Source organism: Trichosurus vulpecula, chromosome 3 (genome assembly GCF_011100635.1).
Source record: "Trichosurus vulpecula isolate mTriVul1 chromosome 3, mTriVul1.pri, whole genome shotgun sequence".
NCBI classification, from domain to species: domain Eukaryota; kingdom Metazoa; phylum Chordata; class Mammalia; order Diprotodontia; family Phalangeridae; genus Trichosurus; species Trichosurus vulpecula.
The window spans coordinates 331,005,051-331,032,599 of NC_050575.1; the positions used below are offsets into that span (position 1 = coordinate 331,005,051).

The window sequence follows — 27,549 nt, forward strand, 5'->3', positions numbered from 1 at the left end:
CACACACACACACACACACACACACACACACACACACCCCGTGCTATTTTCTCATGAATAAGACATGAACTTTTTAATCAGTTCACTGATTAATCCACTTTTAGACCATTCACCAAGAGTACACACAGTTCCTTCAACTCTATAGCATACTTCAATCTAATGAATTAAGTCCTTGAATCAGAACAGGGGGAGTTTTACAGTTTCCCTGACACTGTTTGCATTTGGTTCCATAAAATGTCTTCAGTTCCCCAACCTACTATACTCTGTCAAAGACGAAACTCTAATGTGATTTCAAGAACTGTAATCTCCAGGATTTGGGGAGTTTCTGTCCCAAGGATGCCTTCACTGACTAAAGAAAACTCTGGGGATCACTCTTTATTTCTAATTTGCCATTAGGCAAACCCATTCAGATAGCCGGTGGCTCAGTGGACACAGCACTTGGCCAGGAATCAGAAGACCTGAATTCAAATCTGGCCTCAGACACTTATGAAGCTGTTTGATTCTGGGCAATGTAATCTGCCTGCCTCAGATGTCTCAACTGTAAAACAGGGGCAATAGTAGTACCTGCCTCCCAGTGTTGTTGCGAGGATCAAATGAGATCCTTTCTGTACAGGGATTAACACAATGCTGGAACGTCGCTGTTCAGGCAGATCTGACTCTTGGTGACCCTCTGTGAGGTTTTCTTGCAAAGACACTGAAGTGGTGTGTCATGTCCTTCTCCAGCTTATTTTACAGATGAGGAAACTGAGGCAAACAGGCTCACAAAGCTACTAAGTATCTGAGGCCAGATTTGAACTCAGGTCTTCTCTGACTCCAGGTCTGGTGCGCTACTCACTGCGCTACCTAGCTACCCACAGTAGGTACCTAATAAATATTTGCTTCATTTCCCCTCCCCATTTTAAATAGCTTTTATGGGATTGAAAGTACTTCCAATATCTCATCTCCCTTAAATTCCAATTGGATTTTAAAAAGACACAAGGAGTGCTGGGCTTTTAATGGGAATAAATCAGCACGAAGGACAATCTGGTTTACGTCAACCTTTGGTCTTTCCGTCTAAAGCAAATCTGAACTCTGCTGGAGAATCACTTGTATACAGGATGTGTCCATGGGCATTACAGGTACCTGCTATAGTAACTTAAACAGAGAAGGTGCCAAATGATATTTTGCTGATTCAATTTGACTTTACTGTAGGAATACTTTCTGTGTAAAATATATATATTTTTAAAGGGTTTACAAAATATATGGCTGGGTTTAACCAACATGCAGCTGTTAGCATCTGAGCTGTTTATGGGGATATTCATTGCTCTGTCCTGGGAACAGCTCCTGAGCTCTTTACGGACTGCCCCCTGATGCTCATGAAGCCAGGATTTCTCTCAGGCAGCTGTTACCAGCCACCACTCTTTAGTTTATATGACCTGGACTCCTTAAAGGAGTTGCTTAACCTGGTATCTCTGGTATCTGTGATCTTGGTTTTTTTCTTTTGTTTTTTTTTTCAATGTTTTGATAACTGTATTTCAATAATTTGTTATTGTAGAGATATTATTTTGTCCATTAAAAGCAATTATTCTGAGAACGGGTCATAGGCTTCATCAGATTGCCAAAGGGATTCATGGTACAAATAAAAAAGTTTAATACCCCTCTTCCAGGAGACTATTCAAGATACTTTAACACCACCTCCAAAATTCTTAGGATCATAAATCTAGGGCTAGAAGAGTCCGTATAGGTCCTCTAATCCAACTCTCAACATATGGATGACAAAACTGAAGCCCAGTAAAATTCAGTGGCTGGCCCAAACAATTAATATGTGGCAGAAACACTATTTACACCCAGGTCCTGCGACTCCAAATTCAGTGTTCAAAGTTCTGAATCTTTTCCAATGCTCTCTACTCTTTCGAATTAGTTTGACTCAGTCACATTGGCCTAGGCTGTGACTGGAGATTCAGGAATGCCAATCACTACCAAACAAGATATTGTCTACAAGCTCTAACAGATCAGATTGGACAAATCTTTCAGTCAAATGTGAGTACTCCGCCTTAAAGGAATTAGAACTGGTATTTGCCAGTGGAATGTAATGGGCACTCAAGAAATAACTGTGGATTGAATGAAAAGTAAATCACTCATTTCTTACAAAATACTGGCACTGTTGGATAACTAAAATAGCTTTTCTTTGGCTTAGAAAGAAAGCATTTTGTAAAACTTATAATACAATATAATTTGGAGGGCTAGTTTTTGTTATTTGAGGTAGATAATTTACTAAAGGACCATTTTCTCTAATACCATAGGTAGGACCAGACATTTTAAATTATCTTTATGTCAAGTTTTCACCCTATCAACTATTTCTTACACATTTATTTCTGTTCCCTAGACCTGAAAGTGGTATGCATCACAGGAAAATATTTTTTAAAAAAATAACAGCTAACATTTCTAAAGAACTTTAATGTTTGCAGGGTACTTTACATTTGTTATTTCACTTGATCCTAACAACACTGCTGTGAAATAGGGCTATCGTTACCACCATTTCAGATGATTAAACTGAGGTTGAAAGAGCTAGCTAATGGCACAATGGATACAGTGCTAAGCCTGAAATCATGCAAACTTGAATTCAAATCTAGCCTCGGCTGTGGCACCCTGGGCAAGTCACTTAACCTCACTTTCCTCAACCGTAAAGTGGCAATAATAATAGCGCCAACCTCACAGGGTCATTGAAGGGATTGGGAGATCTGTGAAAAGCATGATGGCTGGCACACTGTAGGTACCATGCTTACTCCCTTCTCTCCTTTTCCCTTAAGTGACTTGTCCAGGATTTCAGGGTTAGTAAGTGTCTGAGGCAGGATTTGAACTCTCCAAGACTTCAAGTCCAATGCTGCACTGCTCAGGCAGTTCCAGACTTTCAAAGTCTCTGCCCTTGAATTATTCTCTCTCCTGTTTCAGTGCAGTGACTCTTGGTGAGCCAGGAAACAGGGAGTAAGAGCCCAGGAACAGGAGATTAAGGTGAGGAGTAAGGAAAAATAAGACATACAAAAGAGGGGGAATCAGTTTTTTAAAGATTCTACGGATTTGAAGAAGTATAGATCTTTGTTGCATGTTTTTGTAAACTGGAAGCTAGAAATAACTGACAGTCCATCTTCCTTGCTAATGGTCAAGGGCCCACTTAAACCTTCCAAGGTGGATGCTCACTTGCCCATTTCAAAGTTGTCAAGTGCTACAGTAGATCTTCAATTGGCTTTTACGGATTTCTAAAGGTGTCATGGCCAACAGCTCAGTTTCTTCTTCTTGTATTTCCAGACTTGGAGGAAATCAACCATCCAAACTTGATGACTGAAAAAGCATAGCTGAAATCTACAAATTATCCAAAACTTTATTTCAGAAAATAGTACCAACTTTATTTAGCCCATTATAGAAATTATCTTTTATTTCTTTTTCCTGGCCCTGAGTAAGGCATAAACTGGATAATTAGTTTCAAAACAATCTTGAGTTGATTTTATGAAGGATGGTACAATGCAAATGATAGAGACCTAATTACACTGAAGTCTTACGCAAAAGAACAAATGACTTCCCAACTCCCACCTCATTAGTCCCCATCCTAAGCAAAGCTACAAAGCAAACTCCCCTTTCCTTAGTGGATGTACCCTTCTCCCTCTTTGCAAGGCTTCTGTCCCTCTCTGCTCCCACTCCTCCACCCCCAGGAATTCTAAATAACCTAGGACTTTCTGGTCATCTGGGAATACATCTAATAAACTCATTGATAACTAGGTTCTGAATACATAAAATGTTTATTAGTGCGAGTTTGTATTTTAGAATAAAAGTCTTAGAACAAAGAAATGAATTATAGGCAATGGTGGGAGAAATCTTTTTGAGTAGAAGTGCTTATTTTCTTTAAATCAGACAACATAAACAACCTCTAAATCATTAGGCCAGCACTAGCTCCCATAACATGGTAAAGATAAAATCTGAGTTCTTGGATACAAGATATTCAGACAGGTGGTTAAGTACTTAAGCAAGCTGAGCAGCCTGTATTGTCTTCCTGTAAGATTTTCTAGAACTTGCAAATTGCTTTAGACATAGAATATGAACTTACATAGTCAGATCTGACCATGTCACTCCTGTTCAAAAATATTCCATGGCTCCCTATTGCCCCCAGGAAAAAAATGTAAACTCTTCAGTCTAGCATTTAAAGCCCTCCTCAATCTTGCTTCCACTTCTTAGACATTCCATATTTCTTCCCTTCCTAACCTCTATATGCCATTCAAACTGATCTCATGGTTGCTCCTCAGATTTCTCATTCCATCTCCTCTTTCATGGCACAGACTATCCCTTATACCTGGAATATACTCCCTTTTTCACTTCTTCCTCTTAGGAATGAATTCCTGGTTTTCTTCAGCACTCAGCTTAGGCTCCACCTCTTCTGCCAGGCACTTTCTTGATCCCTCAAAGTTGTTATTTCTCTTTCTTTCTCTCTCTCTCTTTCTCTCTCTCTCTCTCTCTCTCTCTCTCTCTCTCTCTCTGTCTCTGTCTCTCTCTTTCTCTCTCCCCCTGCCTCCCCCTCCCTCCCTCCCTCTCCAAAATACCTTATGCTCACTATCTAAGTTCATGTTGTATCCCTGCAATAGAATTTAAGCTTCTTAAGAACAGGGACTAAATAAATAGTCCCATTTTTATCTGTATCCCCATTGCCTCACACAGTAACTGGTCAGGGTATGTGTTGAATAAATGTTTGTTTAACTAAACTGAATGAACTTGATTCGTTTTACCTCCCATTTTGTTGGCTTCCCAGTTAACAAAGAGAATGCCTAGAAAATGCTGTTTTGAGTTCTATGTTACTGGACATCACTCTAAACCTGCTTAAGAGATCTGTACCAGGCAGCCTTTGGAGATTATTAGCTTGTAACTACTAAGCAATACCAAATCAAAAGTCCCATGACTTTAGAGCTCAATGAGGACCTTACACATAACCTAGTACTACACTCCCAAAATACTAAATGAAGGAAATGAACCCCAAGGCCACTAATTTATATTGCTGTAGAATTTTGGTTACTCTGCACTATTTCTCAACCATGGGATGGACGACGCTTTACCAGAGAAGTCATATGTTTCCTGTATTTTCATACTGTACTTACTAAAAGCTAACCAAATTATAATCCAATTCATTAGGCAAATACAGATCTATCATGGCTTACCCTAGGCACTATGAAGCATAACTATAAGGATAACGACAGAACCCTTCAAATTAGGAAATGTGAAACCTGACTTTGGCAATAGGGAGGGAAAAATGGACTGGACCTGTGATTTTACTGGTGTAGGGAATGGCTGGATCATACAAGCATTTATCAAGTTCTTAGCATGAGTCAGGAATTGTAATAGATGGGCTATCAAGGCAGACTAGCACCTTCTCTACCATTTGTCATCTTAGAGCACTGAGAGGTTTAGTAACTTATCCAGGGTCATAGAGCCAATATGTGTTAGAGGTGATATTTGAATCCAGGACTTTCTTACTCTAAGGCTAGTCCTACAAAACCTATGTTCAGAAAATTCTAACACAACATAATTAACCATAAAAAATTTACCATATATAATATTAGTCCAGTCTTTTGATACTACAGATTAAGAGTGGGTTTGTTTCTCTTTTACTTTAGTTTCTTTGCCCAGAATTCTGGAGATGTTCAAGTTTCATGGCAAAAAAAAATTTAACTTTTTAATATTCAAAAGAGAAAATTTCACTGAAAAAAATCCAATCTAGCACAACAATCCAGCATGTTTTGCCTTTGTTATTATGAACAATAGCCGGGAGGGGGGAGTGGGAAGAGGCAGAGCAGAAAAAAAGAAATTCAACTCCTCTGTATTAGGGTCAGGAGGGGAAAGAAGAAGCTGGAAAAGATAAATCCAAAAAAATTATCTTCTTGGGATCAATGTTATGTACTTAACAATCCTGATAGTCTTGCATTAGGCCAAGATTCTGAAGCTTAATATAAAGAAATATGATTCACAAAAGATTAATTTTTAAAACAGATAGTAGCTCCTAAACGTTTATAATTACTATGTTGTGTCCTATGATTCTTAGTTTTCCCTTCCAAAAGTACTCAGGTAGTCAGTTTAAATTGGCTGCCTTTTAAAAATCAAATTAGCACACGCGCACACACACACACACACACCTTCAAATCACTTTGCAAAATAACACATGAAAATAATAACAGATAGCATTTACATAGCACTTTAAGGTTTAGAGAACAATTTACATGTTCTCATTTGATCCTCAGAACAACTGAGGTAGGGTGCTATTGTTTCTATAGATTTACAGAAGAGGAAACTGAGGCAGCCAGAAATTAAGTAACTTGTCCAGGGTCACACAGCTGGTAAGCATCTGAAGCCAGATTTGAATTCAGGCTTTCTTGACTCCAAGTTCTATGCTCTAGCTACTGAGCCACAGAGTTGAAAATATAACACAAAGTAATAAGCAAAACCCACCATGACTACTGGAACACAATCACTGAGAAACTAGTCATGGAAAACAAGATAAAATGTTTTTCGGAGGCCATGTCACACAGAAGGGCACTGTACTCAGACTGAGAGAACAAGTGTTCAAAAGCCAGCTCTGTTACTCACTGCGTGACTTTGGGCAAGACACTTTACCAGCCTAGGCTTTGGGTCCTTCAACTACACAATGAAACGTTTGGACAGGATAGATGATAAGAACCCTTATGACCCTAAAATCTATCTTCCTGTATTATGAATTAGATCTCCCAATCAATTCTAATCGAGTCTTCCATATCATTTTAGTAAAATAGAGTATGACTGAGGCACTGCTGAACATTAAATCATTATGAAATTTCACGCCAACTTTATTAATGAATAAAGTTGACAAATCAGTAAATAATACCAAAAAAAATTCTCTGTGAAACAAATGTGGATACCAAGTAGATGGCAAGCTATTCTCTTTCAAAATGAATATATTACTAAGATACTGCAAATAAGCATACTGGTAGAAGAGGTAATCCAATAAAGGTAACCTCAGTTAATACAAACCTAGTAAAAAAATTTGATTAAAATACCTAAATAAGTATCATTTAAAAGAAACATTTCTAACATCTTCTTTTCTCAATTTAACATATACAGCAGAACCTTGTTAAAATGCTGGTTGAAGGACAAAGATTAGAGATCCCTGTTATGGGACTCTCAGGTTACATGCTGTGATGTACTATGTACCACTGTGTACACAGGGGGCATCATTCGACCTGTAACAAAATCAAATTTGTGCAATGCTAAAGTACTTTATAATAAGGTTTTCTCCTATGTCCCCCATACAAATAATATTGTACCAACACGCTTTTCTCTACAACAAATTGCCTCAGAGTTTTCCAAAGCAAGTGGGGCTCTGCCTGCTACCCAGACACTTAGTTTTACATGTCCTCAATAAAGAAAACATGGTGGTAAAATGCCTAATCGTAAAATGAGGCTTAAATGCACATACCATGTAAACGTCTTCCAAACACACAGCCACTCTCAGCCTTATGAGCCACTGTGATTGATAAATGGATTGTGTCGGAATTCCCTCTTGCATATGGTGAACAAGCAGCTTTAATGAGGCTTGTGACCCTACCTCGCTGATATCCCAGGGAATCTTAAAGCTAACGGGTTGCCACCAGATACAGGTCAGGTGCTACAATTACTTTTCCCAAAACGCTAAGAACTTTCTAACTTTAAGCTCCTTAACTTTCCTAGCAGTGTGAAGGCCATGGATATTAAAGCCTCAGGTACTTGTGGATTATTATTTAAAAAAAATTCGTATCAGGCATAAGGCAGCTAAGTGGGGCAGTGGACAGAGCACTGGGCACAAAGTCAAGAAGAGCTGAGTTCAAATCTGAACTGAGATACTGCGTAAACCCTGAGCAAATTACTTAACCTCTACTTGTTTCAGTTTTCTCAGCTATAAAATAGGAATAATAACAGCACCCGCCTTGAAGGGTTGTGGTGAGCATCAAATGAGGTAATATTTGCCAAGGGCTTAGCACAGTGCCTGGCACATAGACTTATTCCCTTCCTTCCCACTTTACCATGCTGCCATCTGTGGGGAGGATGCATTACTTCAGAAAGAAAACAACGTGCTCGATACCATTTAATGACTCCTGCAGTTTTTCCCAAGTCAAATTTATCAATAAAACAACAAGTATTTATGGAGTGCTTCTGGTGCTTCATACTCTAAGGACACAAAAAGACCTGGTCTCTGGCCTCAATCTAATTGAGAAGAGAAGCAATGTAAACATCAGGATGACAATACAAGAGAATTGGACCCAAAGTGTGCTGTGGAGTGTAGAGGAAGGATAGGTCAGCATGGCCTAGAGCTGTCAAGAAAGGATATGGAGAAGGGAGGGGGACTTTAGCTAGCCCTTAAAGGATGGGACAGATTTGGATAGACAAAGAGAAGAGAGAGTCTTCCAACTGGGCAGAAAATATAAGCAAAGGCAGATATGAAAATAAACATATCAAGACTCATGGCTAACTTCCAGGAATTCATGATAATGGGTAATAAGTCTGGGCAAGTTAATTCCACAGATGTACAGCAACACTGCTGGAAGCAGGATGATACAATTCTAAATTTCTTACAACCCAGACAGAAGTGGACTTAACTTTGCCTTTGTTTACCAACGCCATTTTTTTCCATAGAAAGTGAAAAATTAAAAACATATACAAAATTCCTGAGGAAATTTCTAAGACAACCAATTGTTTTCAAGCCTCTTTAAATGTTAGAGAAGCACAAACTATTCTAATCTACTCATTAAAGAAGATTCTCTAAGGAAAACGTAACACAAACTTTGTTAGCCTAGACACAGTTACTTACGTACTTGAAAGTAATAAAACTGGATTAATTTTAAAACATTCTGTAATCCATACTCTTCACTAAATCAGACCTCCCCCTAACCATGGACATTTGTGATATGCAACAGAGCCTCTGTTTTGCATCACCACCAATCCTTGATTTTAGAATGAGCACCTTTGGAGTATAGTAAACTATAAGTAAATCACCTTCACAACTACTTAAAATTACTGATGCACTCTCCTTCAAGAGCTAGTCCTGGGAAGTAAGACTGAAAAAGGATTCAATTCGCAAACCATTTTTAACACACCCAAATGAATGTGAATTTAGTGAAATGGAGTACAACCATGACACTGCTGAATATCTAAGCAGCACAAAAGCTGCCCATTCCTTTAAAGACACATCAATTGGTATTCTAATTACAATCATAGGACAAATCTGTCTAGGGCAGTGAGTTTTCACTGTACTAATGCTTAATTCCTTATCATACTCCAAGTTTTCCCCTACTCCATAATAACAAAAAGCATCATATCTGTCATTATATGCCTACTTTTATTTTTAACTCTGTAAACTCTTTGGGGAATTAGAGTTTAATTTGGAGGGGCTCAAGTTAGGGCCCTCTATGCTGCCAGTACAGTTCCATATTTGATACTGTATTTACCTGATGGGGATTTCTGTAGCCCAAGAGTAGATTTGCTGCTTTAATATCACCATGTACATATTCATTTTCATGTATATATTCCAAAACGTCCAACTGTGAAATAAAGCAGATAAGGTAACTTTACATTGCCACCTACTTAGGATTCACCTTGACAAACTAACAGTTTTGAAAACCAACTTTTAATACAAAGGGGTTCTTTTTCCTCTAAACACAACAAAAAAGTGACCTATTTCATAGCCATTTGTCTATCACCACTACTTTGGGGAACCTCTTCAAGAGTTCATACCCTTTCAAAGCAATAGGGGTTGTCCATCAGCCAACGTTTACTTAAATGCTTTCTTTTGGGTGGGGCACTAAAGGAAGGAAATCTTCTCACCCCCTTTTTGGGTTCAACAGTATACATGGCTCCTGACTGCTCAACAGATGAGAAAAGCAAGGTTTTGTTTTTGTTTTTTTTTTAACATTCTCCTGTTTGGGGTGAGGTGGAATTAGAAAGTCAGATGACTCAGCAAGGAGGTAGATGGTAAAGGAGCCAGAGCAATCAGTGATGGAGACATTTGCAGCAGAGGCCTCAGGAGCTCCCTAGCCAAGGCTCTATCTCCAAACCAGGCTGCAGGGAGATAGGAACAAAGCCCTTTGCCCATGTGTATTCATTCTCCCCTTCTCTGCAGAAAGTCACAGAAGGCATTCATCTGTAGCTTCCATTCCTGTCCCACTGTGGGTAGCAGAACCAGGCTCATTCTACTTAAAATGGAAAAAAAAATTGAACCAACGAACAGCAAACAAGATAAGACAAATATGTGGCATAAACAAAATGTGTGCAGGGGTGCTATTAAGATTTCATTGCCTCTTGTTTGGCAAAGTCTGTGTAACTCATTGCCACAACTAATTATTGCTTTCATCCCAAACTCGTGGCAATAAAAACTTTATAGAATCCCATACCATCACATGCGTAATATATAAAATATTATCTTATGTAGTAATTTGCATTGTTAGAAACATATGACAAAAGGCAGAGCATTCTAACAGCCATGCAGGCTTGTTCTGACATGCAAAAACAAAGCTGTGAAGAAAAAAATCAGGCTGTAGACCCCATGCCTAATTGAGTTTGTAGTGCCAAACACAGCACATTCTGTCACTTAGAGAGCCCACTGTTATCAATTACACCAAAGTGGCCTCTACGTCAATGACTGACATTTCTAGGGCAGGAAAGATTTCCTTCCCTGATAATTTTGCAAAGACTAAAGATCTGTATTTTGTAACAAGCAAATATCCTGAGTAGCACATGAAAAAGGCTTCTCCAACTCACCATCCGCACACCCAACTGCAGGACAGTTGCCCTTTGAAACCTGCCTCTCTGGACAAAGAACTTCTGTAAGTCCATTCCTAGTCTCTCCATAACCATAAATCTGTAGCTGTAAGAAAAGACACAAAAGAGAGCCAAGAGAGGGGATATATAAAAATGTCTATTCAAAGAAGTGAAAGACAAATATTTCTGACTTAATAGACAAGAAAGGTGATGAAATTAGGTCACTGGAACTTCGTAACACACATACACACATGCAAAAACAGTAAAGATGTACCACTGTGTGATACTGAATTTAATCAATAACATAATGCTAGGGTCATTTGTACACATAGATGGTGAGTAGGTCAAGTACTCTAGTTTATTTCTCAGTAGAGACTACATAAAACCATCCATTCTCTCTTTTCCTGACCCTCAAAACAATGACTGACTTCAGTCAATATGGCTGATAGTGCTAAAGATGCACTCTGGGGCCATGGAAAATGACTCAGTGACAAGAGGTTGATTCCATTTTACCTTTTTCCATTGCATTCAGCCAAACCCGACCCCCAGAACTGAGGAACTCCTAAAAAATCAAGTTGTTTGAGTGCCATCCATCTTTTGACTGCAAAGAGGTAAAATGAAAACAGTCGGCATCATTTATAAAACCATTTCATATTTCACATACACAAATTTTCTGACAACGATCTGGCTATCCTACAGAACTTTTCTTAAAACCATTAAGCTATAAAAAAATAGCAAATTAAATAAAGATAATAATTAGAAACTATTTTTTAAAAAAGAAAAATTAATTTTTTTTGTTGCCACAGCCAAAAAAATACAGTGCCTGGTGGCCAAACTGCCGGCAAAGAACCTTTCTATACATAGGTATGAGGGTCCTCAGACAGGAGACACAGTTGGTGACATGACTATATAAAGTCCCTCGAGTTTTCCTGAGTACTCCTGTGCTTCCCTGGCAGGACCTTCAAGAAGCCAAAGAGAAGCACGGAGGCAAGAACTGCTGTAAACATATTTAGCAATACAAAGTGTGTGGAGAATATTTAGCATTTAAATGATGAATTCCACACAAACAAAACAATTCATACACATACTTAGTCCCCCAAATACATTTGTATCCTCTAAGTGTGCTTCTCTTCTGCCCTTGAAAAAGGCACTTGCATCTTCTTCTCCATTAGCTTTCATCCTAGTCAGAAGACAAAAGTAACAACCACCATTTGCTTACCTAGGGGTGAGTTGCAAGACTGACAAGGAGGAGGAAAAAAGTCCTCCACGGGCTATGTGGAGAGCAAAAACATTTGTCTTCCTTCTCTTAAAGAGTAGTGGAGAGAATGTTTTCCTTCCTCATAAGCTCCAAAAGGCAAGCTATTGACCCTTCTGAACCCCAAAGTATAAAAATCAGGTTGGATAATTATTTTACTTGGAAATGAAAACTATACTCTAACTACTTCAGATTCCACTTGTTTTCTCCTATGTGAATTCTGTCTAGTCAAATCCCCTTAAGCTACATGATGCCAGGGAACCACCCAGTTTGATTAAATTTTCCATTTTTTAAACCAATTTGAGTTTTTTGTCCAATGTACCTGCCACACTTGCCTTATTTTTTTAACTTATGAGGTGACACTACTGATACAAAATCAATTCTAATTGATTTTGAATATTTGGTGGGAGGGGTTGTGGATTGTGGGAGAGTAGCAATTGATCCTTATTTATAAAACCATCCCTTTTTCTGAACATATATCAAGAAACTTTGCTTTGTGCTGACTGTTCATCCTGTCAACCCATCCATTTAATACCTTCCTTATCCTGCCCCCACTCAAATCTATCGTCATATGCTGCTGGTGAAATTATTTTGGCCTCCCAAAGTCAATCATGTCAATTTGGCATTCAAACTCCCACAATTCTGGCTTCATTTAGCCCTGGAAGGGCCATTAGAAGTCATCAAGTACCAGGGAATCAATATCACTCAATCAATAAACATCTATTAAGCACCTACTATGTATCAAGCACTGTATCACAGATTTAGAGCAGGAAGGGGCCTCAAATGTCATGCAGTACAATTCCTTCATTTAAAAAATGGAAGAAACTGAGTCCCAGGAAGATTAAATAACCCAAAGTCACACAGGTAGAAAGTGTCAGAAATAAAACCTGAATCCCAGTCCTCTGACTCCAGATGAGGAAACATTTTTTTAATCATTATCAAGTTTAAGCTTATTGTTTTCACAAGCTTCTGAAAACCCTCAGATACCTCCCCTGCAGTGCTCACTCTCCCTAACCTCCACTTCCTGGCTTCCTTCAAGACAGCTCAAAATCCTCTTCCTGCAAAAGGCCTCACACAGTGCTCTTCCGCCATTCAACCCTCCACCCAGGACTTTCCCTCTGAGATTACTTTCCATCTACATTGTACTTATCTGGACTGTATAGAGTCAATGACTTGTCTCTCCTATTAGAAAGTGGGCCCTTTGAGGGCAGGGCCAGTGTTTGCCTGGATGGGGATCCAGCTAGGTGGGTAACTCAACTCTCCTTCCCCCTCCCCCTCCTCTTCTCTCCCCTCTCCAAAGGAAGGTAAATTTTGAAGGCCAGAAGCTGCCCACTTATCTTGGGGTCTACTGGCTAGATTGATTTCTTTCTTCTTTTCTTCCTTCCTTCCTTCCTGTCTGTCCATCTGTCTTTCTTCTTTCACAAAACCTTAAACCCAGTTCACTCTGAAGCTCATAGATTGGACCACAGTAGGTCCCTGCCCAAGCTCCACTTAATGGCCGTATTTTGGGCCCTACTGGCTTAGAGTGGATGTCAATGGTAACTGTTTCTCTTTGGAACAGCAACCCTGAGGGTCTTCCCCCTCCCAACTTGATTTTTTTTCTTTTTTTCTAATTAAAGGGGCCATCCCTTGACTCACTTCTTAAAGAGGCCTATTCACTGAATGGGCATTACCTCACTCTAAGTCAGCACATGAAAAGGCCTTAGATTAAAAGGGCCAGGGTCTCCCATTGCATCCTGGATCATCTCCAGTAATCCTGATGACACTGGATCCAGATGGTTCTGGAGGAGAAAGTAAGGTGGTGACCTTGTACAGACCTTGTTCACTCAAATCAAAGTCAACTGCCAGTCATGTCATCATTTCCCTGATACCATGGTCCTCTTCAAAAATGAAGAACAAACACAACAATCCCAGTACCTAATAAATGTTTGTTGACTGAATGACTGACTTACCTCACTGCATATCTATTTCTGCTTCTACTCCTTGCTTGAAGGCACTCTCCAAAACTAAACAAAATTCCTTTTGTTTTCCTCTCTACTGCCAGTTTTCACATGGGAAGAAGGTACAATCTCCTTGGAACAGTAAAATTCGACATCACAGATAAACTTCTGTGACACAGATTGCAAGTAAGAGACAAATGCTAGGGCAAAGCCCAAAGTACACCAAGGCTAAGTGCAGGGTCACACAAACAGTTAACAGCTGGAGGCAAAATCTGAACCCAGGTTATGCTGAGTTCAAACCCATCTCATCATTTGAGAAACACTCCCTACTTTCCTACCTACTCCTCTGCCCTACGTACCAAGACTGTCTTGTGAGACAACTAATAAGCCCTTCATTGTAATCACTTACTAACATGCATACTATAATTGGACCAAATTCAACAACCTAGAATTTAGTAAAACAGGGAAAACATCTCTGATTTTAAATATATATTCCATTCGGTGTACCATGGAAAGAACTGAGTGGCCTCCAGCTTCTGCCTATGACATGTGATATAACACAACAGTGTTATCCTGGGATAATCTCCTCTCGACAAGACTCTTTCCAAAGCACAGACAATATAACCAAATACCAAATGCTCACTTGAGCAAGCACTTATGTGCGAGTGGCTTACTGGGCTAGCATTACTTACTACAGTCTTGCTTTGCAGCTCTCTGATAAAATTTCAGTTCGGAAAAGAGCGGACCATTTTCTTGATATTCCTGTAAAGAAACATGGAGAATATGACAGTCTCTAGATTTTCGAAATTAAAGAATGATTAATGTGATGAGGAGAAAAATAATTCCCCAAATGGGATTTAATATTTCAACTGTTCAGAAATGCCCATTATATACTGCAGCACTTGAACCGGTAATGCATTTTCCATAAAACACTGACCCCCAGACACATTTTCACTACAAATCTCTAAGTATCAAATTAACCAGAAGGCCATCGGAAGAATCTTGCTTCAATATTGGATATATTGTGGTTACCATTCCTATGCAGAACAACCTAAAACCATACTCTTTTTGTAGTAGGCACTTAGAAAACTGTTATCTGACAATTATGGTGACAATGGGTATGATGCAGTGAACGACAAAATATCATCAATAACAAGTAATTCAAAAGACATCCAGGATTTTCTACAAAATGAAGTTTATCCAAAGTAAGCAATGAGAGGCCTTAAGATGCCAAAATGCTCTTCTTTGTGAAACAGAACTAGGGAAAAAGGTCTTTAAAATAATAAGTTAAATGCAATCCTTACCACTTTTATAACATGAAGGGCATCTTCATCTCGTGTTTGTTTAGTAACACATGGAGAAGCTACAAAATCACAGTGAAAAAGTTATTAAAATAGGAATAAACATAATACAAATATGGAATAAGCAATAGAATTAACCACTCAGTATTGTTCCCTTTGACTTTTTAGTCATGCCTGACTCTTTGTGACCCTATTTGGGGCTTTCTTGACAAAGACACTGAACAATTTTCAATTTCCTTCTCCAGCTCATTTCGACAGATGAGGAAACTGAGATAGGCAAACAGGATTAAGTGACTTGCCCAGGGTCACACAGCTAGTAATTGTCTGAGCTCAGATTTCAACACAGGAAGACAAAACTTCCTGACTCTGGGTCTGGAACTCTATTCATTGTATTACCTAGCCGCCCTATACCTTCTCTACTTATCACATTAAATCCACTAAATAATCACTGTAAAACCTTATTCAGATTCTGCTAATGGAAACTGTGGTGATTCTGATGTGGCATGTGTGATTCATTCTGAAGAAAAATTTTGGAACTCTTTTTTCTCTATATTTCTGAGGTCTCAGCTTAAAATCAGTGGTGTTCTCAAATCAAAGGATTAAGGCTAACAAAATTAAATTTTCTTCACTGTTCCATTCCACCAATTCAATTCTTATGACTTCACAGAATCACAGGACTAGAAGGGTTCTTAGACACCACGTTGCCTAACCCACTCCTAAACAAGAATCCTCTCTATAATGCAGCTAAGTAGTGATCCTCCAGTTTTTACTTGAAGATCTCCAGGAAGGCGAAGCCCACTAGCTTCCAAGTTAACCATTCCACTTTAGAATAGCTTTAATGTTCATCAAGTTTTTCCTTCTATCAAATCTAAATGTCTCTTTACAACACCTTAATCAATGTGGTAACCCTGAGGCCAAGGAGAACAAGTCTATCAATCTCCACTTACTCAAAAGGTAAAGTAGCTGTATGTTTGGCTATTGGGCATATATTTTTGCAATATAATTGAAATATCGAAATTTTATTTTTTCAAAAATTACTTCATTTTACTAATACCATACTTACGTTTTATTCACATTATAAAGGAATAGAAATACATTTCTTTAAAAATATCCTATGTCTCAAACTTTATATATCTCAAAACTGTTGTTCTCCCCATATTTACTCAAATTAGAGGGGGTACTTTGTTTTCAATATAACTCTTACTGTAACATTTCTGTTGTGTGAGAGATTAGAATCTAAGCACATGACAAACTTTTAGGGAAAAATAAAACTTTGGATTACCATGAAAAATGATTAAGAGGAATTAATCATTCCCTTTTCCTCATGTTCTGGCTTTTAATATCTATAGGCTCCTTTCCTACCTGCAAACCTGCCCAGCTCTCCACCATCCTTAAACAAACCAAAAACAAACAAAAAACCTTCCTTTGACCCTCTTGACTTCTTAAACTACCGTCTTTTTCCCTTAACAATCAAACTCTAAAAAGAATCATCTATACTTGCTGCCTCAAATCCTTGCCTCCCACTCTGTTCTATCCCTTGGCATCTGGCTTTCAACCTGACCACTTGACCTTTGTTCTCTCCAAGGTTGCCAATGATCTCGTAACTGAAAAGTCCACTGGTCTTTTCTAAATCCCCACTCTACTTGACCTTTGAAGCTTCTGACGTTAACAATCATCCCTGCTTCCTAGACGCTCTCTACTCCTCTTGACCTCCATTACATTGTTTGCTGTTGCTGCTTCCACCTCTCTGATTATTCCTTATCACTGTGTGTTCCTTCTCACTGAGTGTGGGCTCCATCTTTGGCTCTCTCTTCTCTCTCTATTCACTGTCCCTTAGTGGCCTCCACAGTTCTCTTGGGTTCAATTATCATCTCTCTGCAGATGAATCTCAAATTTATATATCCAGTCCTAATTTCCCTCATAAATCATAATCCAACAGTACCAATTACTTGCTGAACATTTCCAAACAAGTTTTACCATATGCATCTCAAAACTCCAACCGGGTAAAACAGCCTTTGTTATATTTCTCTCATTTAAACTTCCCTATTTTTATTTACAGAACCACCATTTTTCCAGTTTCATTGGGGTCGTAAATGACTCTGCCTTACGCTCCCACAGCCAATCAGCTTTCAGGAAGCTAGGTGATGTGGTAGACAGAGTACTGGGCCTGGAGTGAGGAAAACTTGATTCAAAATCTGGCCTTAGACATTTACTAGTTGTGTGACCCTGGGCAAGTCACTTAACCTCTGCTTGCCTCAGTTTCCTCAGCTGTAAAACGAGGACAATAATACAGTACCTGCCTCACAGGGCTGTTGTGAAGTTCAAATGAGATCGTATCTGTGAAATTCTTAGCATGGTACCTGGCATACAGTAGGTGTTATACAAATGCACGTTCCCTTTCCCTCCCTGTTTTTTCCAATTCTTTCACTTCTACCTCCACTGCATCTCTTAAATCCATCTCCTTCTCTCTACTCACCCAATCGCAACTCTAGTTCAGGTTCTTCTCACCTGGACTATTAGAAGAACTTCCTAACAGGACTCCGTGTTTCTAGTTCCATCTCAACCCCCCAATCCATTTTTCACAAACTTATACTCCTAAAACACAAATCTCAGTGTATCATTTCGTTCAAAAATCTTTGAAAGCCTCCTAATGCCTCTAGGATAAATACACTGTACAATCCTCTAAGATTTAAAGATGTCCATCTTTCCAGTCCCCTTTCCACACAAGCTGATATTCCAACCAACTTGGCCTGCTAACTATTCCCTGTATATGTCAGTCCATCTCTTGCCTCTGTACCTTTGTCCAGGAAGTCCCTCTTGTCTGAGAAGTCCTCCTGCCTCATCTCTGTCTCACTGAACTGATAGCTTCCTTCAAGGCATACCTCCAGTGCCACCTCCTTCATGAGGCTTATCCTGTTTGGAGTAATCATTCTTCCATGAGAAAGAGAGATATTTTTCTAATCAAGGCTAAAAGGTCCAGATTTCATGTCCATCACTGTCCTCCACCAAACTCCCAGTTATTAATGACATTTTCTCGCTGATTCCCCATATCCAATTAATCACCAAATCCTACCAGTATTTCCATGATAGTAGCCCTTGTATCTGTCTCTTCTCTTCCATTTCCATTATACAACTTAAGAAGCTTGTAATCTAACACCTGGATTATTACCAGATCCTCCTAGGTCTTCCTCTGCCAATTATTTTGATTTCCAATCCATCCTGAACACTACAGTCATACTAATCTTGCTAAAACATATTTCAACCATGTCTCTTTACTCAAAAACCTTTAAAGGACTTTTCATGTCTCACTCTGGCATTCGAGGCTTTCCACAGCCTGACCCTTACATTTCCAATATTATTTCCCACTATTAACTAACACAAACCTTAGCCATATATATTGACATCATGCCCTTCTCCCTAATCCCAGTTCACAATAAATTCCAGAAAGGGAGGGAATGTCTTTTCCAAATTGTGTATCACTCCCAATACCCAGCAAAGTGCTCAGAATATAACAGACACTTGACAAATGTCTGGGTTTCAGTTTCGAGGTTTGTTTTTTGCTCTTAATATTGTGCTTCAGCTAGTTCAGTCTAGTCACACTTCCTTGACAATAGCTTGCTTATTCCCCTCAGGTCAACTTTTCCTTTCCATCCTATCCAAAGTTTAAGCATTATTCAAGGCCCAAATCATGTCCCACTTTCTCCATGAAAATTTCTTCCACTGGGAGCTTTGCCCTCTCCCAACTCCTATGGCATTTTGTCTGTAGCATATATCAGATACCACTACATAATATTACTTAACATTAGACTTCTGACACATCATCAATCAATAAACATTTATTACATACTTACTATATGTCAGGTACTGTGCTAAAGTAGCCAGCTCTCAAAACATTTACACTCTAATTAAGAAGACAACAGGTAAAACTATAAGCACACAAAAGACATGTACAAAATAAATAAGGTAATCTTAGAGATGAAGGTATTGGAGGGGGGGAGAGACCAGGAAACAGAAAGAGGGCCTTGAGCTTAGTTCTGAAGGAAGCCAAGGATTCTACGAGGTAGAGGTGGAGAAGAGCCTTCCAAGCATGAGACATAGCTGGTGCAAAGACACAGAGATAGTGTTGTATGTGAGGAACTAGGCAAGTAGGTCAGTACGGCTGAAGCTTACAGTGTATCAAGATGAGCACTGAATAATACAAGAACACTAGAAAGGTAGGAAGGAGACAGACTTTGGAGAGATTTAAATGTCAAACAGAGCAGTCTGTATTTGACGCTACAGGAAATATTACTGGAATTTACTGAATGAGTAGAGATTGGGTGAGATGGTCAGATCTGCACATACATGCACATGCACGTATGCATATAAATATGCTGTGTATGCATGTTAATGTAGTGTATATATATGTATACATAAAAATATATTGTGTATGTGTGTGTGTGTGTGTGTGTGTGTGTATGTGTGTGTGGACAACTAGGTGGCACAGTGGATGAGCACCAGACCTGGAGTCAAGAAGATCTTAGTTCAAATCTGGCTTCAGAAGCCTACTAGCTGTGGTGTGGGACCCTGGGCAGGTCACTTAACCCTGTTTGTCTCATTTTCCTCATCTGTAAAATAAGCTGGAGAAGGAAATGGCAAACCACTCCAGTGTCATCACCAAGTAAGCCCCAAATAGGGTCACCAAGAGTCAGACACGACTGAAACAGCTTAACAACAACAAATGTATGTATGTGTGTATGTGTGTATACATGTATGTGTGTATATATGAAAGTAATCCACACAAAGCTAATAAGTAAACCCATGGAAGCTGACAAAATCACTGAGTAAGAGAATACAAAGGGAAAAGTCCCAGGGATAAAGCCAAAGTGAGTGGGTATGGTATGAAGGAAGATCCAGCAAAAAGACTGAGAAGTAATCCAACAAGTAGGCGGTAGAACCAAAAGAAAAAACTCTGAAGGATAAAGTATTTCACAGGAGAAGGTAGTTAACAGTGTCAAAAAGACAAGAGAAGTCAAAAGAGCCAAGAACAGAGAAAAGGTAATTCCTGGAGAGGGCAGTTTCAGCTGAATGATGAGATCATAAGCTGGAATGAAAATGGTATTAGAAAAAGGCAGAGGGGAGGAAATGGAAGCACCAAGTACAGTCTGCTTTTTCAGTAAGTCTAAAGGCCTTGAAACACTGGCAACAGCTAATAGGTACAGTAGCATCTACCAAGGTTGGTTTTTTGTTTATTTAAAGGAAAGTGGGAAGGGATTTGGGCCTTGAATAATACTTAAGCTTTGGATAGGATGGAAAAGAAAAGCTGACATGAGGGGAATAAGCAAACTATCTTCAAGGGAGAGTAACTAGACTGAGCTATTATTGGGGGCATGGGGGTATTTGAAGGTAGCAATGAAGGAGCCAATAGCAATTGAAGATTAGAGAGGTAGTAGGGTTAAGAGTGGTGAAAATCTGCAGAAGGCAGGAAGGCATGGGATCAAGAGTATACACAGAGGCATGTGCCTTGTCAAGGACAGAGGTCACCTCTTCAACAGAGACTGGAGTAAAATTCTACTTTGCATCTTCTGCTAGGCCTGGTTTCATGCCCCTCCCAGGATAAGCTCATGCCTTCTAATCTCATCACCTCAAGCCTTGATACCACCTCCCTCAGCCTCCTCTCTCCTATGATTAGAAGACTGGAGGGTGGAGTCTTCAACTCCTCCCAAAGCTCACTTCACTGGAGTTTCAACTCCATGGAACAAGATAACCCTAGAGTCTCCCTCTCCCCCCTTTTTCCAGCTTCCTTTTGTGTGTTGTCTTCCCCCTTTAGACTGTAAGCTCCTTGAGCACAGGAACTTTCTTTTTCTTATTTGTATCTCCAATGCTTGGCACAGAATAGATGCTTAATAAATGGTGTATTTATTGTCAGAAATGATATCTGGAATCATCAAAGGAGGCTCATGAACAAATGGCCTTAACTTTTTTTGGTAAAAGATGAGGCAAGGTCTTCAGATGAGAAGGAAAGGAGAGGAATGCTGTAGGAGACTTTAGGAGAAAAGAGAAGGCTTGGAAGACAATGTGGCAAGTGGCATAAAGTGGCAATTAGGGAGGAATAAAAAATTGCCTAGATGTAGTGAGGACCCAGGGGAGATTAGATGATATAAAGTTGCAGCGGATGCAGTCAGCAGAACTCTAAGACCTCCCCCCAGCTCTGTTCAATGGCACATGAGCAAGAGTGAAGAAAGCAGACCATGGAAGAGACATTGTGGTGTAATGAATAAAGAGCCGGCCTGGGAGTGAAGACCTGGGTTCAAGTCCCACTTCTAACACAATGCTTGTGTAACTCTCGGCAAGACACTTTACCTCTCAGTGCTCTGGGAAGCTCTTAAGACTATAAAATTTCAGGCAAGGTGCCAATCTGTATTGGCTGAGAACGTTCCTCATCAGAAGGTCCTTATGCCAATGAAATCTCAGGTCAATCCTCATCCTTATTTCTAACTGAACTGAACTGCTGGAAGACTGGGGCCCTGTCTTAAAATTTTTTGGTTCTCCCACACCTGGCAATTTGAAATTTTTTATTATATATGATAATGATGATTTAATCATCTAATCCCAGCTATCCTATGATTAGTAGCACTATTGTAGTTCAAAATCATAAAGACAATTGTAGCTCAGAGACTTGAAGTAACAAGCTCAAGGCAACACAGCTAACAAAATGGCAGAGCCAGTATTTGAAACCAGGCCTCTTAATTCTTTTTTTTTTTTTAACTTCACATTGAATTAATTTATACACTAGTCAAGTTGTGGAGAAGAATTATGACCAAAGGAATGAATCATGAGAAAGAAGAAACAGAACCAAAAAAAAAAAAAAAACAAAAGAGAAGAAAAAAAGGGGGGAAAAAAAGGCAAGCATGAAGTGTGCCTCAATCTGCATTCATACATCATAGTTCTTTCTCTGGATGCAGATAGCATTCTCCATCGTGAGTCCTTTGGAGTTGTCTTTGTACCTTGTGTTGCTGAGAGGAGCGAAGTCTGTCAGGGTTGGTCCTCACAGAATCCATATATCTGTGGTTGTGTATAATGTTCTCCTGGCTCTGCTCCGCTCACTCAGCATTATGTCGTGTAGGTTTTTCCAGGTTGTTATGAAGTCCGTATCATCCCCATTTCTTATGGCACAATAGTATTCCATTACCTTCATATACCACAGCTTGTTCAGTCATTCCTCAATTGATGGGCATCCCTTTGATTTCCAATTCTTAGCTACCACAAAAAGAGCTGCTATAAATATTTTTGTACATATGGGTCCTTTTCCCGCTTGTGTGATTTCTTTGGGATACAACCCTAGAAGTGGTATTGCTGGGTCAAAGGGTATGAACATTTTTATAGCCCTTTGGGCGTAGTTCCAAATTACTCTTCAAAATGGCTGGATCATCTCACAACTCCACCAGCAATGTAACTCCAAATTACTCTCCAAAATGGCTGGATCATCTCACAACTCCACCAGCAACGTAACAATGTTCCAATTTTCGCACATCCTCTCCAGCATTTATCATTTTCCTGTTTTGTTATTTTAGCCAATCTGACAGGAGAGATGTTGTATCTAGGAGTTGTTTTGATTTGCATTTCTCTAATCAGTAGTGATTTAGAGCATTTTTTCATATGCCTATAGATAGCTTTAATTTCTTCCTCTGAAAACTGACCTCTTAATTCTTAACCATGCTGAACAGTCTATGTTTCCAAAGGTATCAGTACATCAAAACAGTTTAAAATAAGGGTATCTATCAAGTAAAATCTCTTTTTTTAAGATATAAAAAATAAATCTTTCCTTTACTTTCTTCAAATGCCCCACAATACAACAATAACCCTGGGGAATAGTCCTAGTAGTCTAAACCATGATTTCTCTTCTCTCCACATGAAATACCCTGAGTGGTAACAATTGCTACCTACATACTCACTTCTCTTTTTTCAAAAGTATTCAACAGATTTCTTCTTAAGCACCTCAGTCTTGGTACTAGGCAGCTTAGCATAACAGGCAAGTACCCAAACATAAGAAGGGTTCATCAGGATATGCAACCTCAATTCTTGAACTTAAACACCTTGCATCTTTCTTGCGGTCTATTAAAATCTTGCCATGATGGGACTATTCTACTAATAAGACTGTGACACTTCTACCTTCGATAGGAAAGGATTCTACCTGAATACTTTTAAATAAATAAACAAAAAAAAAACATGTCTTGAGGACCCAAGGATATACAGATGCCCAGTATGACCTATTTAAGGCCAAAATATACCTTTTGCTTTAAGAAATACACCTGCTTTCAAAATTCAAATTAGCCCATATTTTGCTATAAATCATGCAAAGACAGAGTAATTAATGCGTTTTGCTTTACCTGGAGAGGCAGACACAATCCAGGAGTACAGAAAGTACTTTTCAATACAGACACGCCTCACTTTGAACAAATTTTTGATAGGTGTAAAAAGAGTTTTCCAAAATAATAAATTAGGAAGTGATTCCTTTACAAAAGTATGCAGCACAGCAATTCCTTTGCATAGCAAATGCCAAAATTTGAATTAAAACCACTCATTTGATAAACATTTGAGAAATGCAAATTTTTATAAACACACCTGTTAAGTAAGGCACACCTGCACGCCAAATGCCAAAAGTGGGAAACACAATATTCTTTGCTTTAAAATGATCTTAAAATAGATCTTTTTTTTGTACACAAACTAGAAAAATTCCAATGATTTAAAATACCTATCTATGACAGACTTCCCAATGTCTAAAAATGGATTCGATATATAGACCTTATAACAATGATAGAGTAACGGGAGCTCATATTTACATTGTCTTTCTAAGGGATGCTGAGCTTATAGTTAATAAAGTATTACATCTAACATATGGATGCATGCCTTCATCATCCAAGGAAAACTGAAGGACTGTATGTATATTTCTAGAGGGCAGGAACTACCTTTTACCTTTCTTTGTATTCCCAGCACTGAATACAGTGCCTGGCACATAGTAAGCATTTAATAAATGCTTGTTCACTGACAGGGTTGACCATCTGAGAGTGCTCTATGAAGCCCTATGAGGTATTCAAAAAACAAAAGGTGCTCCAGTACCCATGATACCATCTTGAACAAGGCAAAGGAGACATGGAAGAAAAAACAAACTATGGAAACTGCTAGCTATATTCCCCGGAGAGGTGTAGAGGAAAATCATCAGGCCAGAGATAGGAAACCTAGCCTCCAGACCTGATTTTGCTACTTAAAAAACCGTGGAAAGTACTTAAACACTCTCAGTCCAGTTCTCTCATCTGCAAAACAGAAATAATGTAATAATGCCATGTCATGCCTATCTCAGAGGTTTATTTTAAGGCTTAAACGTGCAACAGCACTTTGCAAATCTTAAAGTGCTATATAAATGTTAGGTGGTGGTGATGGTGGTGATGGTGGTGGTGATGGTGGTAGTGGTGGTAGTAGTAGTGGTAGGAGTAGTAGAAGATGTAAAAAGTGTGAATCATTATGCAAATAAAAGATACTGGTTTTACGCCATGTAATAAACACAGCATGGTACAGTGGATAGAGAGCTAAACTTGGAACCAGAAATAGCTGGGTCTAATTCTTACCTCTGATACATATTGGTTGAGTGACCCTAGTCCAGTAACTTAACCTCTTGGTGCCCCAGGCAACTCTTTAAGACTTTAAGTTGCAAAGGCAGGGTCAATCAGAATTAGTAAAAGAAGTCTCTTCATCTGGGAACTCTTGATAATAACGAAATCACAGGTCCAGAATCTATCCTTATCCCCAAGAGATTTCTGTGCCCACCACACAAGACAAGGAACACAATCGATTAAATAATTAAATATAAGATCAAGTGAAATGACTAATTTTTACCTTCCTCATTTGTGTTGGTTCTACCAGTAAAATGGACTGGGCCTCATGGAGATGTGCCTAGGATGCTGTAGCTGGTAATTCAACCATGCTACCTGTTTTAGGTGGGCAATGGGATAATATAGAGCATCAGAGTCACATGGATGGCTTTTGGAAATAATTCTCTGACAAAGTTATGATTGATCACAAGTCATCTAAAAATTGTTGCCGTAACTTGCCTGAAAAAGTTATAAAGGGGGCAGTGGTTTGATTCCCTGCCTCACTGCCCTAAATGGCTATGACGGGGAATGGAAAGATAAACACTAACAGAACCCAACAATTCCCCTGAAGTAGACAAGAAGCAACTGTGGTCCCTGGAAGGGGCTCTTTACTGTAAACCATGAATGTAGCTCTTATCACTATAAAACAGGTTAGTCTATCAAACAGCAAGTTTTCTATTAGAAGCCAAGATTACTTAGAGTGGGGGAGGGAATAAGCATTTATGTAGTGCCTGTGATGAGTCAGGCATTATACTAAGTGCTTTACACATAATATCTCATTCGATCCTCACAACAACCCTGGGAGATAGGTACTACTATGATCACCACTTTACAGTTGAGGAAACTAAGGAAGCCAAGGCTTTCTAACATGCACAGGATCACACAGCTAGTAAGTGTATGAGGCAACATCTGAACTCAGGCCTTCCTGACTCCAGGCTCAACACTATCCACTGTGCCATTTTGCTGCCCTCTATATGTGTGAATTACTTGGAACAAAGTAAAATAATCAAATTCGTTCACTTAAGCCACAAACTTGAAAGTTAGCATAGCAAAGTAGATAGAAAGCCAGTGTTGGAGTCAGGAATACCTGAGTTCAAGGTTGGCCTCTGACACACACTGGCAGTCTGACCCTGGGTGAATCATTTAATCTCTCACTTTGACACCCTAAGACTATAAATTTCAGAGACAGAGCTACCCTGAATTGTTCTAAAAAGACTCCTTACAAAGAAATTTCCTATACCAGTGAAACCATAGGTTTGGTATCTATTTAATATGGAATATTTTTACATGACTTGGTGTTGAATTTACAAGATTCTGAATTAATTTATCATGAAGCCATACTTTATCCCTCTAGGATTTGGCTTTTCACTGGGATGTTTTCAATTATTTCATCACTTTTGTTTGTTTGTTTTTGGTCTAGGCCTATGACTTCCCAAACCCAGGGAATTTATTTTATGGAAAGCATGTCCACTAATGCAGATGATATATAGTTTGTATATTGGTGTTTTTGAAAGTTACCTCAGGCAAAAAGCTATGTGATTTGTCCAGGGCCAAAAAACTAGTATATAGGAAAGGCAGGACTCAATTTAATGCCTTCCTTATTCCAAGTCTAACCTTTTATCAACTATGCAATGCCATCTCACCTCATCATAATTAGCGCTAATACACTTTCTGAATTTCTAGCATCTATGTAAAACTCTCTACACAACAGTTCGTCTATCCTTGATTCTCTAGATCTTCATGACAAAGATGTTTTCTAATAACTAGCCAGTATCAAATGCAGCTAATAAAATGGATAACTCCATGTACTTTTAAAACTTGAAATGCATGTTGGTAGAACTGTGTACTGATCCAACTATTCTGGAGAGCAATTTGGAACTATGCGCAAAGGGCCACAAAAATGTGCTTATTACCCTTTGACCCAGCAATACCACTTCTAGGGCTGTATCCCACAGAGATCATATAAAAGGGAAAAGGACCCATATGTACAAAAATATTTATAGCAGCTCTTTTTGTGGTGGCAAAGAACTGGAAATCAAGGAGATGCCCATCAATTGGGCAATGGCTGAACAAGTTGTGGTACATGAATGTAATGGAATATTACTGTGCTATAAGAAATGAGGAGCAGACGGACTTCATAATAACCTGGAAAGACTTACATGAGCTGATGCTGAGCGAGGAGAGCAGAACCAAGAGAACATTGTACACAATTGCAAACACATTGTATCTGTGATGACTAACTCTTATAGACTTGGCTCTTCTCCGCAATGCAAGGTTCTAAGACAACTCCAAAAGACTCATGACGGAAAAAGCTATCTATGTCCAGAGAAAGAATTATGGAGTCTGAATACAGATTGAAGCAAACTATTTGCTCCCTCTTTTTTTGTTTTGTTTCTTTTTTCTCATGGTTCATTCCATTGATTATAATTCTTCTTTACAACTTGATTATTGTGAAAATATGCTTAATGTGAAGATCTACACAGAACCTATGTTAGATTGCATGCCGTCTTAGTGGAGGGGGGAAGAGAGGGGAGGGGAGAAAATTTGGAACTCAAAAACTTGTGGAACTGAATGTTATAAACTAAAATAAATTTAAAAGAAAAAAACTTGAAATGCAATACCATTCAATTATAAAATAGCTTTCT

At 38.9% G+C, this 27,549-nt stretch overlaps 1 protein-coding gene across 4 annotated transcripts in view; it reads right to left on the reverse strand.

The window, feature by feature from the left end:
• VRK2 (VRK serine/threonine kinase 2) overlaps nucleotides 1–27,549 on the reverse strand; it is an 89,870-nt gene that overhangs the window by 45,463 nt on the left and 16,858 nt on the right. For 3 of the 4 annotated variants that reach the window (XM_036751919.1, XM_036751920.1, XM_036751921.1), the window contains exons 3-7: nucleotides 15,279–15,337; nucleotides 14,667–14,736; nucleotides 11,293–11,380; nucleotides 10,780–10,885; nucleotides 9,471–9,563 (exon numbers count right to left, since the gene is read on the reverse strand). In XM_036751919.1, the coding sequence (XP_036607814.1) occupies nucleotides 9,471–9,563; nucleotides 10,780–10,885; nucleotides 11,293–11,380; nucleotides 14,667–14,736; nucleotides 15,279–15,337 (416 nt within the window). Of the gene's footprint in view, nucleotides 1–9,470; nucleotides 9,564–10,779; nucleotides 10,886–11,292; nucleotides 11,381–14,666; nucleotides 14,737–15,278; nucleotides 15,338–22,261; nucleotides 22,284–27,549 lie in introns of those variants that run through there. The other variant, XM_036751922.1, reaches the window with a different exon arrangement.